This window comes from Salvelinus namaycush, chromosome 2, assembly GCF_016432855.1.
Source record: "Salvelinus namaycush isolate Seneca chromosome 2, SaNama_1.0, whole genome shotgun sequence".
In the NCBI taxonomy this organism is placed as follows: domain Eukaryota; kingdom Metazoa; phylum Chordata; class Actinopteri; order Salmoniformes; family Salmonidae; genus Salvelinus; species Salvelinus namaycush.
This window is the reverse complement of record NC_052308.1, coordinates 59009446-59025875: the sequence shown is the minus strand read 5'-3', so window position 1 is coordinate 59025875 and position 16430 is coordinate 59009446. Positions and strand designations below refer to the sequence as shown.

The 16430-nt window shown below is 42.7% G+C and overlaps 2 protein-coding genes across 4 annotated transcripts; one reads left to right on the top strand and one right to left on the bottom strand.

Moving 5' to 3' along the window:
• The first annotated feature begins 2284 nt into the window (after nucleotides 1-2284).
• On the top strand, nucleotides 2285-3475 carry LOC120022436 (4-galactosyl-N-acetylglucosaminide 3-alpha-L-fucosyltransferase 9-like). The gene has a single exon (XM_038966335.1). It carries the CDS (start codon nucleotides 2285-2287, stop codon nucleotides 3404-3406), a length of 1122 nt encoding a protein of 373 aa, XP_038822263.1. The 3' UTR covers nucleotides 3407-3475.
• Nucleotides 3476-7587: 4112 nt separating this feature from the next.
• Nucleotides 7588-11952, bottom strand: pgap4 (post-GPI attachment to proteins GalNAc transferase 4). Of its 3 annotated transcripts, none has more exons than XM_039015849.1 (2): nucleotides 11699-11952; nucleotides 7588-10117 (listed from the first exon to the last, which is right to left on the bottom strand). In XM_039015849.1, exon 2 carries the CDS (start codon nucleotides 9645-9647, stop codon nucleotides 8457-8459), a length of 1191 nt encoding a protein of 396 aa, XP_038871777.1. In that variant the 5' UTR covers nucleotides 9648-10117; nucleotides 11699-11952; the 3' UTR covers nucleotides 7588-8456. The 3 variants fall into 3 exon arrangements, with proteins under 3 accessions (XP_038871777.1, XP_038871797.1, XP_038871787.1); XM_039015869.1 differs by lacking the exon at nucleotides 11699-11952 and adding an exon at nucleotides 10618-10826; XM_039015859.1 differs by lacking the exon at nucleotides 11699-11952 and adding an exon at nucleotides 10419-10610.
• Nucleotides 11953-16430: the final 4478 nt, after the last annotated feature.

Genomic DNA, 16430 nt, shown 5'->3' with positions numbered 1-16430 from the left:
TTCTGTCTATAACATGAGCTGGTCAGTATGTGTAGGTAATCCTTTCTAATGCAGCTTTTTTGAAAGATATCACATAGTAGAACTGCAAAAGTGTTATCTCCACTTTCTGGAGGACCGAGTTTTGAAATCATTGGAATGCCCAGTGGAATTAGAGTATGATAGCTAAGCAAATGGAGCAAATTCTGGTGTTTGATTGCAAATATGCAGAGGGAGTCGAAAAGAGAACACACAGAAGGCTATTGTATAAAGCACATGTCTCAGGATTACATCTTCAAACTAAGGGCAACCATGGCATCTGTGACAGAGAGGGAGAAGCGTCCATCCATGTATACGGGTAAAATAGACTAGCTAGCTACATTCATATATTAAACGTTTCTAATTTTGTCAGCAAGTCATTTTCATTTCAAGTTAAAGCGTACTGTTAGCTACAGTTGAAGTCGGAAGTTTACATACACTAAGTTGACTGTGCCTTTAAACAGCTTGGAAAAATCCAGAAAATAATGTCATGGCTTTAGAAGCTTCTGATAGGCTAATTGACATAATTTGAGTCAATTGGAGGTGTACCTGTGGATGTATTTCAAGGCCTACCTTCAAACTCAGTGCCTCTTTGATTGACATCATGGAAAAATCAAAAGAAATCAGCCAAGACCTCAAAAGTTTATTGTAGACCTCGACAAGTCTGGTTCATCCTTGGGAGCAATTTCCAAACGCCTGAAGGTACCACATTCATCTGTACAAACACTAGTACGCAAGTATAAACACCATGGGACCACACAGGCGTCATACCGCTCAGGAAGGAGACACGTTCTGTCTCCTAGAGATGAACGTACTTTTGTGCGAAAAGTGCAAATCAATCCCAGAACAACAGCAAAGGACCTTGTGACGATGCTGGAGGAAACGGGTACACAATTATCTATATCCACAGTAAAACGAGTCCTATATCGACATAACCTGAAAGGCTGCTCAGCAAGGAAGAAGCCACTGCTCCAAAACCGCCATTAAAAAAAGCCAGACTACCGTTTGCAACTGCACATGGAGACAAAGATCATACTTTTTGGAGAAATGTCCACTGGTCTGATGAAACAAAAATAGAACTGTTTGGCCATAATGACCATCGTTATGTTTGGAGGAAAAAGGGGGAGGCTTGCAAGCCGAAGAACACCATCCCAACTGTGAAGCACGGGGGTTGGCAGCATCATGTTGTGGGGGTGCTTTGCTGCAGGAGGGACTGGTGCACTTCATGAGGAAGGGAAATTATGTGGATATATTGAAGCAACATCTCAAGACATCAGTCAGGAAGTTAAAGCTTGTGCGATGTTGCTTCAATATATCCACATAATTTCCCTTCCTCATGAAGCCATCTATTTTGTGAAGTGCACCAGTCCCTCCTGCAGCAAACCCGTTTCCTCCAGCATCGTCACAAGGTCCTTTGCTGTTGTTCTGGGATTGATTTGCACAAACGTACGTTCATCTCTAGGAGACAGAACGTGTCTCCTTCCTGAGCGGTATGACGGCTGCGTGGTCCCATGGTGTTTATACTTGTGTACTATTGTTTGTACAGATGAACATGGTACCTTCAGGCGTTTGTAAATTGCTCCCAAGGATGAAACAGACTTTTTTCTGAGGTCTTGGCTTATTTCTTTTGATTTTCCCATGTCAAGCAAAGAGGCACTGAGTTTGAAGGTCGGCCTTGAAATACATCCACAGGTACACCTCCAATTGACTCAAATTATGCCAATTAGCCTATCAGAAGCTTCTAAAGCCATGACATCATTTTCTGGAATATTCCAGACTGTTTAAAGGCATAGTCAACTTAGTGTATGTAAACTTCTGACCCACTGGAATTGTGATACAGTGAATTATAAGTGAAATAATCTGTCTGTAAACAATTGTTGGAAAAATACCTTGTGTCATGCACAAAGTAGATGTCCTAATCGACTTGCCAAAACTATAGTTTATTCACAAGAAATTTGCGGAGTGGTTGAAAAAACGAGAGAGTAACTGTTAATGATGAACTAATTATATAGAAATTGATTCCTGATGTGACCCGGTACGTACTGAAAGAGAGAGACATGTGCATGTTTTCTATTGGAAATAGTAGATATCTGATTCGTGGACTGAAACATTTTCAGCCTTAATAGGTCTTTGTTTACATGCTCATTATTGGTATTATGAAAAAGTTGTTTTAAAGGTACAGGATGAGAGCAAAGTACTACAACTTTCTCCCATTGTTACAATCAGACAAGTTCCTAATGATACATGTTCTTTCTTTACAGGAGCCAAAATGCTGTCTAGCATTTACGTAACTGGAGTTTTACGTGTCATTCTGATATCGATTATTAGTTTAGGAGGATTTGTGGCGCTGGTTTTAATGCATTACAGCTCAGCACCATCTCTGTTCTGCCCTCCCCTGCCTGCTTTCCCACCTCAGTACTCAGAGAGACCCCAAGGCCAGCACAACAGCTCCTTGGCTAAGACCCTACCAGACAAGCCCATTATGCTGTTGTGGTTCTGGCCTGAACACTACAGGTTTGACTTAAGCGATTGTGCCACTCTCTTCAACATTGATAGCTGTCTCCTGACTGATGACAGGTCAATGTACAACAAGGCAGACGGGGTGCTCATCTTTCACAAATCCATTAAGCGAGATTTATCCAACTTGCCTCGATCACCCAGGCCACCATTCCAAAAGTGGATCTGGTTCCATGTTGAATCTCCTACAAACACAAACAGGCTATCTGGTCTAGAGAACCTTTTCAATTTGACCTTGAGTTACAGGCAGGACGCAGACATCCCTATTCGTTGGCGCTTGACTGCAAGGAAAGGCCAGGGGGAGGATTTTGTGCTGCCCAAAAAAGATAAATTAGTTTGCTGGATTGTGAGTAACAATAACCCTGCCACTGGATCAGGCCAAAGGTATAACTATTACAGAGAACTTGTCAAACACGTTAAGGTGGAAGTCTTTGGCAAGGCCTTTGGCCGCTTCTTGAACTATGAGGACTACTACGATACCATCTCCAGCTGTAAGTTTTACCTTTCCTTTGAGAACTCAGTCCACAGAGACTACATCACCGAGAAGCTAAATGGACCACTTGCAGCAGGAACTGTACCAGTAGTATTGGGCCCACCCAGACAAAACTATGAGGACTTTATCCCAGGAGATTCCTTCATCCATGTTAACGACTTTCCAGATGCGAAAGCCCTGGCAGAATTCCTCCTGAAGTTGGACAAGGATGATGAGGCATATCTGCACTACTTTCAGTGGCGTGAACACTTTTCTGCTCAGCGCCATCTAATTCAACAGTATCAAGAGTTCACCCATGCTATTTGTTATGCCTGTGACCATGTGGGAACACATAAGGAGTACAGAGTTGTTCACAATCTTTACAAATGGTATTTTGGTTAATAAGGCACTTAGTGATCTCCAGAAATATTGGGACATTTACAAATATTTGGTGTTTTGAGCCCCACATTTTCAGCACCCCCAAAAAATATAGGCTTGCCTGGTTTTTGGCCAATAATAAGTGTCACATCAGTTTGCAAACAATGTAAAGAATATATAAATCATTGAGTTAATAAAGCTGCATAAAAACATGGTCTCTTATTTGTTTTCTTGAGTAAGGCAGCTCCAAAATGCAGGTGTTTAATCCTAGCTCAGTGCTTTTTGTGGTGGTGTGGCAAGCCAGCAGAAAATAGGAGCGTTGCACCGTGATTAGCTCAGTGTTCTGTCACTCATGGGGACATTTTTTACATTTTAGTCATTTAGCAGACGCTCTTATCCAGAGCGACTTACAGTAGAGTGCATACATTTTATTACATTTTTACATACTGAGACAAGGATATCCCTACCGGCCAAACCCTCCCTAACCCGGACGACGCTATGCCAATTGTGCGTCGCCCCACGGACCTCCCGGTTGCGGCCGGCTGCGACAGAGCCTGGGCGCGAACCCAGAGACTCTGGTGGCGCAGCTAGCACTGCGATGCAGTGCCCTAGACCACTGCGCCACCCGGGAGGCCATTTGTGGCCTGCTGGAGGTCATTTTGCAGGGCTCTGGCAGTGCTACTCCTTGCACAAAGGCGGAGGTAGCGGTCCTGCTGCTGGTTTGTTGCCCTCCTACGGCCTCCTCCACGTCTCCTGATGTACTGGCCTGTCTCCTGGTAGCGCCTCCATGCTCTGGACACTACGCTGACAGACACAGCAAACCTTCTTGCCACAGCTCGCATTGATGTGCCATCCTGGATGAGCTGCACTACCCGAGCCACTTGTGTGGGTTGTAGACTCCGTCTCATGCTACCACTAGAGTGAGAGCACCACTAGCATTCAAAAGTGACCAAAACATCAGCCAGGAAGCATAGGAACTGAGAAGTGGTCTGTGGTCACCACCTGCAGAATCACTCCTTTATTGGGGGTGTCTTGCTATTGCCTATAATTTCCACCTTTTGTCTATTCCATTTGCACAACAGCATGTGCAATTTATTGTCAATCAGTGTTGCTTCCTAAGTGGACAGTTTGATTTCACAGAAGTGTGATTGACTTGGATTTACATTGTGTTGTTTAAGTGTTCCATTTATTTTTTTGAGCAGTGTATATACACTCGGATGCTGCCACACCCGAGCTTCACGGTTGGGATGGTGTTCTTCGGCTTGCAAGCCTCCCCCTTTTTCCTCCAAACATAACGATGGTCATTATGGCCAAACGGTTCTATTTTTGTTTCATCAGACCAGTGGACATTTCTTCAAAAAGTACGATCGTTGCCCCCGTGTGCAGTTGCAAACTGTAGTCTGGCTTTTTATGGTGGTTTTGGAGCAGTGGCTTCTTCCTTGCTGAGCGGCCTTTCAGGTTATGTCGATATAGGACTCGTTTTACTGTGGATATAGATACTTTTGTACCTGCTTCCTCCAGCATCTTCACAAGGTCCTTTGCGGTTGTTCTGGGATTGATTTGCACTTTTCGCACCAAAGTACGTTCATCTCTAGGAGACAGAACGTGTCTCCTTCCTTAGCGGTATGACGGCTGCGTGGTCCCATGGTGTTTATACTTGCGTACTATTGTTTGTACAGATGAACGTGGTACCTTTAGGTGTTTGGAAATTGCTCCCAAGGATGAAACATACTTTTTTCTGAGGCCTTGGCTTATTTCTTTTGATTTTCCCATGTCAAGCAAAGAGGCACTGAGTTTGAAGGTCGGCCTTGAAATACATCCACAGGTACACCTCCAATTGACTCAAATTATGTCAATTAGCCTATCAGAAGCTTCTAAAGCCATGACATAATTTTCTGGAATTTTCCAGACTGTTTAAAGGCACAGTCAACTTAAGTGTATGTAAACTTCTGACCCACTGGAATTGTGATACAGTGAAATAATCAGTTGTAAACAGTTGTTGGAAAAATGTATTGTGTCATGCACAAAGTAGATGTCCTAACCGACTTGCCAAAACTATAGTTTGTTAAGAAGACATTTGTGGAGTAGTTGAAAAACGAGTTTTAATGACTCCAACCTAAGTGTATGTAAACTTTCGAATTCAACTGTAGGTGTCCTTCCTAACTCAGTTGCCGGAGAGGAAGGAAACCGCTCAGGGATATCACCATTAGGCCAATGGTAATTTAAATGGCTGTGATAGGAGAAAACAGGATGGATTCCACAGTGTCTCTACATATTTGCATTTACAGCCATGTTACATAGAAGTGTACAGTGCATATACAGTATTACACAGTACTTTCAACTATTGTCATAATTTTATGATCTAAAACTAAAGTGTTAAGGTGAGCCGTTTAGGCACAATTTGAGTTGCTTGAAAATCTGAAGCACAGAAAAATGTCAATGTGTAGTCACACAAACCGTAAATACGTATAATTGTCTTGTAACTACACTGAACAAAAATATAAACAACATGTAAAGTGTTGGTCCCATGTTTTATGAGTTGAAATAAAAGATCCCAGAAAGCTTGATTCTCTCAAATGTTGTTAGTGAACATTTCACCTCTGCCAAGATATTCCATCCACCTGACAAGTGTGGCATATCAAAAAGTTGATTAAACAGCATGATCATTACACAAGTGCACCTTGTGCTGGGAACAATAAAAATGCCACTCTAAAATGTCACCCAACACAATGCCACAGATGTCTCAAGTTTTGAGGGAGCGTGCAATTGGCATGCTGACTGCAGGAATGTCCACCAGAGCTGTTGCCAGGGTATTTAATGTTCATTTCTCTATCATAAGCTGCCTCCAACGTTATTTTAGAGAATTTGGCAGTACGTCCAACTGTCCTCACAACCACAGACCATGGGTACGACATCATGTGGGAGAGCGGTTTGCTGTCAACGTTGCGAACAGAATGCCCCATGATGGCTGTGGGGGTATGGGCAGGCATAAGCTACAGACAACAAACACAATTGCATTTTATTGATGGCAATTTGAATGCAGAGATACTGTGATGAGATCCTTAGGCCCATTGCCATTCATCCGCTGCCATCACCTCATGTTTCAGCATGATAATGCATGGCCCCATGTCACAAGGATCTGTACATAATTCCTGGAAGCTGAAAATGTCAGTTCTTCCTTGGCCTGCATACTCACCAGACGTGTCAGCCATTGAACATGTTTGGGATGCTCTGGATCGACAGCGTGTTCCAGTTCCCGCCAAGATCCAGCAACTTCACACAGCCATTGAAGAGGAGTATAATAACATTCCACAGGCCACAATTAACAGCCTGATCAACTCTATGAGAATGAGGTGTCACGCTGCATGAGACAAATTGTGGTCACACCAGATACGGACTGGTTTTCTGATCCACGCCCATACCTTTATTTGTTATCTGTGACCAACAGATGCATATCTGTATTCCCAGTCATGTGAAATCCATTGATTAGGGCCTAATACATTTATTTCAATTGACTGATTTCCTTATATGAACTGTAACTCAGTAAAATCTTTTAAATTGTTGCGTTTATATTTTTGTTCAGTATAAGTAACTATATATAAGTAAGTATAAGTAACTAACTACTAACTATATACACTGTCCCTGTTAATTTAGTCTCACAATAACATACCTATCAACGCTGTATTGTCATTCTTACGAAATGGGCATTAGTCTTCCGTAGTCGAGGCTATGTGACTACTATGTATATATACACAGTGCACTGTATGTATAGGGCCACATCGAAAAGTGGGAAAACTTGTTTTGTTTTATAAACAGGTCTATTAGTTAAACATTCCATCCAAAGTCAATGTATCAATTAAGTATTGGCAAACATTTTTTACATTATGTATTATTTTATTAGAAGTGTTAAGTGTACACAGTGCAGTATTCAAAAAACAGAAAGTGATAAAACACATGGATGCTAGTTATACAGTGTCTAAGGTCAACATGAGTGTACAAAACAGTAGGAACACCATAATATTGAGTTGCACCCCCTTTTGCCTTCATAACAGCCTCAATTCGTCAGGGAATGGACTCTACAAGGTGTCGAAAGCGGTCTACAGGGATGCTGGCCATGTTGACTCCAATGCTTCCCACAGTTGTCAAGTTGGCTGGATGTCCTTTGGGTGGTGGATCATTCCTGATACACACAGGAAACTGGAGCGTGAAAAACCCAGCAGCATTCACATGGATTAACCTGGTCAGTCTATGTCATGGAAAGAGCACCTGTTCCAAACATTTTGTACACTCAGTGTACAGCATGTATGATGTAAGCACACAGCATCAAATCACGAAATAAACACTAAGGGTTAAACAGTATATTTAATTGTTTTTCTTTCAGACATTCAAAGTGTCAGACATTCAAAGTGTCACAGTCCAGCAATATTGCCATTGTCCAATGGTTAAATTAGATTTTAACAACCTATTGAAGTTGTTAATCCTTTGATTATCATTAGCCTTAGTTCAACAACTACAGCAACACGCTTTGGTATTTTACATGATACATCTCATTTGAACCTTCAGGGGATATGCAGTACATGGTTATGCCAACATAGAACATACTGTATTCCAAAGTGTACCCAATGTGTGTGGAGTGTACCCAAATATTGCATAAGAGAAATAGATCTTGCCTAGATGGGTTAAATAGATCCATTTAGATGGGTAAAATCTTACAGTAGGCTGGAGAAAGACCTTCAATATCCATCAAGGACTATCATTACAGGCACCATTGGTTGGATTTGGGAATATGTCAGGGATGCTAGCATAGTGCCATGTATCCATTTGGAGTGTTAGGTAACCCTGTATGGTGATATTCAGTCATATTTATCAAAGGATTAGAGTAAATTCCATTTAAATTCAGTCAATTCAGTTTACTTCGTGAGGTGAAATGGAATTGTCTCCAACTCTGATTAAATGGCACCCTATTCCCTACATGCACTACTTTTGACCAGAGCTCTATTGGCCCTAATAGTGCACTATATAGGGAATAGAGAGCAATCTGGGACGCAGCCTCAAATCTCTTTTCAGTTGTTCCTCAAAGAAGTCTAGGCCTGGATGGGTTGGCCCTGACTGAGGAGAAAGCCCCGATGTGGGAGACCAGGTTGGGCTCTATGCTGTGCGCTCTCTCTCCGGTTATAGTCCGAGCCATCTGATACAGAACCATGTCCTTAGCATTGCCCTTGACGCAGAATGATCCGTCCAGGTACTCCGCCGCCCTGAGTGATGAGTTACCCGGAAACAGCATGGCAGGTGTGCAGCACTCGGTCGCCGGGGACACGGCGTAGAGCTGCGGCGATAAGCGCCGTGCCTCGAGTAGGTAATGCCGACCGGCCAGCTCTACGGCGACCATGATGTACAAGGTAAGGAAGAGGAGGTGGGTGGTGGAGAGGGAGAAAGAGAAAGGTGTACCGTGACTAAGGATTAGGAGGAGTGCGGTAGCCCCGACTAGTCCAAGTCCCACCCATTCCAGGATGCGGTAGGGTTCGGGGTTCCAGTAGCGCTGCAGCCTCTCCGGGTGGTAGAGCTTGACGTAGAGAGTGTGGAGGGCGAAGCGCCGCGAGAGCAAATCTCGGATCACGGCAAAGAAGTCTGCCCTGGGTAGTGCGTCGTCCTCGAGGACCATCAAGTTTTTGGGCCTTGCCAGCTCCCATCCTTTGCGTAGACAGTAGACGTAGTCCCTCTTCTCCTTCTCAAAGGTGTTGACGTGAGCCTGGTTCTTCCACTGCTCCTCCAGGGACCTCCGCACCACCAGGAACTGGCTCTCCAGTAGCGCCGCATCCTCGTTGTCCAGGGGACCGCTTTCCACATCGCACACCAGCACTTCGGCGCAACGCTGCCCCTCGCCGCATCCTCTCAGGAGGGACACCAGCCGCTGCATCACTTGAAGCAGGTAGTGAAATTCCTTGCCCTCCGTTCGCCTGGCCGTTACCACAGTGATCAATAGCTCGGATCCCTTAGCGATGTTGGAAAAGCCAGCCGACCCAGTGGTAGACCGTGATGCCTCCCAGAATTCCAAAGCCTCCTGCCCTCTCTCGTAGCTCTCCGCTAGAAACTGATCGCTCATGTCATTCAAGTACATCGATTTAATGTAGTAGTAGGAATATAGTAGCCTGTGGCAACACAACGGCAGTACGATGCCAAACGTTATGATACATAAAGCTAGTCCTTGGGCAACAGGGCTGGACCACCGTAAATGCTGGCTCGCCAGAGCTTTCCATCGAGGCATTGGTAAAGATGAGTATTGCAGTGTTGAGTAAAAAAAAGTTGAAAAAAAAAGATTCAGGTCTCAATAATGATTTAACAAATCTTATGTAAAAGGGGATGTTTGCTCTGAGCTGTTTGCAATGTTAGGGTTGGGCAACGCCTTTGTACAACTGTTAATTTCCAGGTTGGCTGTGTGAAAGAGTTGTGGTGGCTACAGGCCTACTAGTGTTGTAAAAATTTATGCCAAAGCAACCATACCGGAACAGCAAAAAAAAAGAAGCTCTGTATGCAAAGCATTGATATGGTTGCTTTTCATAGCTTTCATCCTTCCAGCAAAATGTGTACAAAAGTAGATATCCACGTTTGATATTGTCCAAGTATCTCTGGCCAAGGAAAAGCCAATTCAAAGTCTCCAACTGTACGACCATCTACAAACACTGCTGCTACCTGTAGCATTCCACGGTTCCATTAGATCCCATGTTCCTGGAGAAACTATAAAAAAAAAAATGGTTATTAATTTTGTTCAGGCTATTCAAGTTGGAGGCACACCCAAATAACATGAATAGCCAGGTGTAGACTGTACCCAAAGCTTCAACTACTGTATGGCAACATTAACTATTTAATTAAATGTCACGTCTGACTTTACAGTGTATAGCTAATTAGTATATAATCCATTGTTTTTAGGCATCCTATCGCTGTGTGTGAACCAGTACAATTACAGTGCGATACAAATTCGTTTCATTGTACATTTTAAGATTATATCGGTAACAAGCGAGTTAGTGCCCCACTTTACCTGGCTATTGATACAGCACACCGTTGTGCATAATCGGGTCAACATGCAGAGAATAGAACGATCAACATATGCCTATTTCCTTTACTAAATAGGCTACTGTGCTGTCCAGGAAAAAATAGCAGCAAAATATTAAACATCTATTTTCCTTAGTCTATACTGCGTTAGATATATGGTGGAAGCAACAAATAAACAGTCTCACCATAACTTCTAATGTGGTAATATAGTTGCTACATGGCTGCCGTAGCTAGAATCAAGGGTTATGTTTCAAAATGCGCACTTAAGTTCTGCATTATTTTAAATGGTGATCTTCCAATAACACCTGATGCCACGTTTACATCGTAACGTATTTCTTTACGTCGTTTTCACGGAGTCTTGCCCGGCTACCGGAAAAGACTAGTCACAGATTGAACAATGAGACAGAACGATGAGACAGATATTTCACCAGCTGTATAAATTTGAAGCATCCGGTTGACGCACTCACTACAAAATATGGTGATGAGAGGAAGCCAAGTCGTGGCAGTGGGAGAAGATTGAGCGAGATGAATTTTGGCCGACATAATGCAAATATTCTCATCGATGAAACATTTGATCTCAATGTTTCCAAAACTATAACATGTTACGAACAGAGTGGACTACGTTTTGTAGATTTTAGCCTTTGCCAAAGTTTAAAAAAAATTGCATTGTTTAGAAGGAGTGCAAGGGCGAATTGGGTTATTGCACACGCGCACTCTACAGAGTAGGCGTTCCCTAACAAATATGCAAATACCTGCTAGAATGCGCCAATATAATTTCGCTAGCTTGTACTTGGCTCTGCCCACTAGGATGAATTTGTTTCCATTGGAAAGGACAGGCTGTGGTCTAGCTTGGGTTAGTTTAAAAAATCTTTGGTGTGGTCTTTGTAAAAATCGCAAAATGGAGGAGAGTCTGTCTCTCGTCAGAGATTGAATTTATTTTGGGATATTGCAAAATATGACCTTTTCGTTCAAGAAACAGGATAAATATATAGCTTGAGGTTATAAAACATGTTTAATTACTTTTCCCTCAACTTGTTTCTACCTTTATAGAAAGTCAAGATAGTTTGCACTGCAGATCAGCAGCTAGCTAAAGCAAGGCTAGGTTGAAGATACCTCAGGGTCGTTACAATACCATTGTAGTTAGCAAGCTCCACCTAATAATTATGATTAAAAAACAAACGTCATTATCACAATACACTTAAATGGGAGGCAATACAATAATTGTATTATGTATTATTCAACAATACTATTAAAAATAGTACTCACGTTAAGTAATGGGTAATTGTTCACAACAAGTTGCTAGCTATCCCATAAAGCCATTACCTAAAACCACATATTTCCATCTCCTGTTGTTTGGTAACTTCCTGTTCTTCGACGGACTCTGGACTGAAGACGAGGAAAAGTTTGAAAAATGTCTAAATATGCGCTGTTCGTCTCGCAACGGAGCCTTCAACCGCAATGGGATGTTCCAATTGAAATGCATGACATCCGGCGTAATGTAACGAAGTGCATATGGTTTTGCGTATGTGATCGAAGCTTCAGAGAGCATACTGTCTAGTATGGAACACGTTGACGGGAGAACGCAGAGCGCTTAAAATCCTTTACTTATCGGTACCAAAGATTTTTTCTTTTATTTATTTAACCAGGTAGGCCAGTTGAGAACAAGTTTTCATTTACAACTGCGACCTGGCCAAGATATAGCAAAGCAGTGTGACAAAAACAACAGAGTTGCACATGGGATAAACAAACATACAGTCAATAACACAATAGAAAATCTGTATACAGTGTGTGCAAATGAAGTAACGAGGTAAGGCAATAAATAGGCCAATAGTGGCGAAGTAATTACAATTTAGCAATTTACACTGGAGTGATATATGTGCAGATGAGGACGTGCAGTAGAAATACTGGTGTGCAAAAGAGCAGAAAAACAAATATGGTGATGAGGTAGGTAGTTGGTTGGATGGGCTATTTACAGATGGGCTGTGTACAGCTGCAGCGGTAAGCTGCTCTGACAGCTGACGCTTAAAGTTAGTGAGGGAGATATAAGTCTCCAACTTCAGTGATTTTTTGCAATTCATTCCAGTCATTGGCAGCAGAGAACTGGAAGGAAAGGTGGCCAATACAGGTGTTGGCTTTGGGGATGACCAGTGAAATATACCGGCTGTAGCACGTGCTACGGGTGGGTGTTGCTATGGTGACCAGTGAGCTGCGATAAGGCGGAGCTTTACCTAGCAAAGACTTATAGATGACCTGGAGCCAGTGGGTTTGGCGACGAATATGTAGCGAGGACCAGCCAACGAGAGCATACAGGTCGCAGTGGTGGGTAGTATATGGGGCTTTGGTGGCAAAACGGACGGCACTGTGATAGACTGCATCCAATTTGCTGAGTAGAGTGCTGGAGGCTATTTTGTAAATGACATCGCCGAGGTCAAGGATCGGTAGGATAGTCAGTTTTACGAGGGTAGTTTGGCAGCATGAGTGAAGGAGGCTTTGTTTGCGAAATAGGAAGCCGATTCTAGATTTAATTTTGGATTGGAGATGCTTAATGTGAGTCTGGAAGGAAAGTTTACAGTCTAGCCAGACACCTAGGTATTTATAGTTGTCCACATATTCTAAGTCAGAACCGTCCAGAGTAATGATGCGAGTGCGGGCATCGATCGGTTGAAGAGCATGCATTTAGTTTTACTAGCGTTTAAGAGCAGTTGGAGGCCACGGAAGGAGTGTTGTAATGGTGTTGAAGCTCGTTTGGAGGTTTGTTATTATGGAGATAATGACAAGATACACATCTATGGGGTCAATTTCACGTCATATGTATTGAATTAAAAAGAAAACAAATCGTGAACATTAAACAAAAAAGTTAAGTAAACATTAAATTTAATGTTAAAGTTAAGTAAACATTATATTTTCGAAGACGGGTGAAATAATGGATGTTGAAATCAAAAACCAAACAATTGAAAGCAAAATGTATTTAACTGTAAACAAAAATAAGACATCAAAGGCAAAATCCAAAAACTTGTAACCAAATCATTTTAAAGCGAGAGCAAAACTCTGATAAATAATTAGTTTTTTTTATTTTTTTAACGAATGCAAAAAATCGTTAAACTTTTCCAGCAACCAATCCTATTGAATACATTTTGTCTACGCTCTTGCCTGCATGTACTACATTTTGGTTACGCTACTCGTATCTTTGCTTTCACTGCCAGTCTTTTCGTTTGCAAGTTTTGGCATTATTTTTCCGTGAAGGGCGGGGTTTAGAGGGAGGCGTAGACAATGATTCTCCATTGGTCCGCTAGTTTTGGAGTGACGGTTTGTCTCTGAATTTGTCCTGCTAGGTGACCTAAACTGGGACATGCTTAAACCACCTGACCGAGTCGTAAAGCAATGGGACTCCCTAAATCTTTCTCAGAACATCTATTACGTCTCCGTAATCTAGCATGGGTAGGATGGTCATCTGAATCAGGGTTAGTTTGGCAGCTGGGGTGAAAGAGGAGTGATTACGATAGAGGAAACCAAGTCTAGATTTAACTTTAGCTTGCAGCGTTGATATGTGCTGAGAGAAGAACAGTGTACTGTCTAGCCATACTCCCAAGTACTTGTATGAGGTGACAACCTCAAGCTCTAAACCCTCAGAGGGAGTAATCACACCTGTGGAGAGAGGGGCATTCTTCTTACCAAACCACATGACCTTTGTTTTGGAAGTGTTCAAAACAGGTATCAGTCTGGTGTTTTCTGTAATGACCTTAGTGATCACTCTTCAAGAAGATCAAGCTCTTCTCAATTTACATCAACAACATAGCTCAGGCAGTAGGAAGCTCTCTCATCCATGTATATGCAGATGATACAGTCTAATACTCAGCTGGCCCCTCCCCAGATTTTGTGCTTGTCAGGATTATTTGTGAGGATAACATCGAGGAGAGTAGCCTTTTCTGAGTGTTTTGAGTCATACCTTGTGGGATTGGTAATAATCTGAGAAAGATTTAGGGAGTCCAATTGCTTTAGGACTCGGTCAGGTGGTTTAAGCATGTCCCAGTTTAGGTCACCTAGCAGGACAAATTCAGACTTAGTGCAAGTGGCCAGGAGAGAGCTTAGGGCAGGTAGGGTTCAGGCCGGTTCTGATGGAGGAAGATAGCACCCAGCAACAGTCAGCAAAGAGATATTTAAAAGTTTAATGCTTAAAACCAGCAAATCAAATTGTTTGGGGACAGACTTGGTGGAGACAACCGACCACTGAAGGTGATCCTTGGTAAAGATTGCCACTCCCCCACCTTTGGAAGATCTGTCTTGCCGAAAAAGGTTATAACCAGGAAGGTTAACATAAAACACTCTTCCTTAACACATCTCAGTAATGACCAACACATCTGGATTGGAGCTGTGAACCCACACTTTCAATTGATCAATTTTAGGTAATAGGCTTCTAGTGTTAACGTGCAGAAAACCCAGGCTTTTACGAGAGCAGAAATCAGTGAAGCAGATATTAGAGCACAAGTCAGAATTGGGGCCAGTTACAGTAGATGGTCCAGCGTGTACATGCACATTTCCAGGTATCATCAACAGTAATACAATCAAGGCATGGCATAGGACAGGGAGAGCTCTGCAGTGCTGATTTATAACATCTGAATGTGCATCAGATGGCAACAAGATCATATTGTACAGCAATTTCATCAGGTAACGTGAATACAAAGCCGGCGAGAGGTGGTTAGAATAGGATGGGAGGCCAAACCAATTGAGAGTCAGAGTCCCGAGTGTGGGAACAAACATAGTCTGTCCCACGGTTGGATAAAGAAAGTTCATAGTCAACAAAGCATGTAGGAGTCATGAGGCAAATAGCAAAATGCACAGTAAAAAATTTAAATATATAATGACTTGGGGCTAGCCATTGTAAGGTCAGAGTCACTCGCCCCAACAGTGCATGTGTGCTGGAGGCAAGCAAAAGCTCGGGAGAAAGGGGGGAGTGTGGTGAGACAGGACAGGGCAGACGGTGAACAGATCGCCAGGTGGAATCCAAGCAGCAATGCAGCAGGCAACGGGAGTAGGTGTCACATCCACTTGGGAAAAGCTTTTATTTCTGGAGGCAGATTTCTTGTAAAAAATGCCAGTGAAGGGTCTTTGAACAGCAGGAGGGGGCTTCAAAGACTCCTGCCACTTTATGGGCCCAAAGGCCTGGACACCATTTACTTCACACCTCAGTGCTAATTGAAGTTGTATGTGGTCTGTCCTTGCAAGCCTGGCAGCTCAGTTCCAGGTTGGATGGTCCTCAGGTCTCTGCTGTTTGTTTGCTAGAGAACCTCCGTATAGCTTGGGAAAATGAAGCCTTGGTAGCTGTAATTAATTTTGGTCAAAATTGGATTGTAGGTTTGGAGTTTTGATCTCGAGCGAAAGGCCATGCTGTGGAGGTTATAGCATCCTGCATGTGTCCCTGCCGAAAAATCCAAGTTTATCTAACTCCAAATCTATCCTTTTGTAAAAAAAAACATGTTGAAAAATGTGAGAGCTCACATGCAGCTGTGTCTCTCTCTGAGGGGGGGTGGGACTGTTAGGCCCGAAACGAAGTCGAGGGCTTGCATACCGTGCCAATATATCCTCCAAACACCGACTTTGAAGGCATTATCACTTTTATACAATGGGTTACCAACATATTCTAATAATGATTGACATATTTTAATTAACATGTATTTGGATTCATTTATTCATACTATTTCATCCTTCCACAAGATATAGTCCCGACACAAATCTAGGGTTGCTAGAGACGGGACCCAGTCGTTTAGTCTTTTTGTTCTGTATCTATGGACGCTACCCAGTCGTTTGTTCTAAATGTTCCATTGCCATACTGGATGGCAACGTTCTTATCCCTTGCTTGCTAGGTAGCCAACTACGGCTAATTTACAGAACATCAACAAGCCAGAATAACAGCAAAGTAGCTTTATAGTAGGATTTATTTGGATACATCTATAACAATGAGCTAATGAGGCGCAATTTCGCCTGGCATAGAAAATGTGCT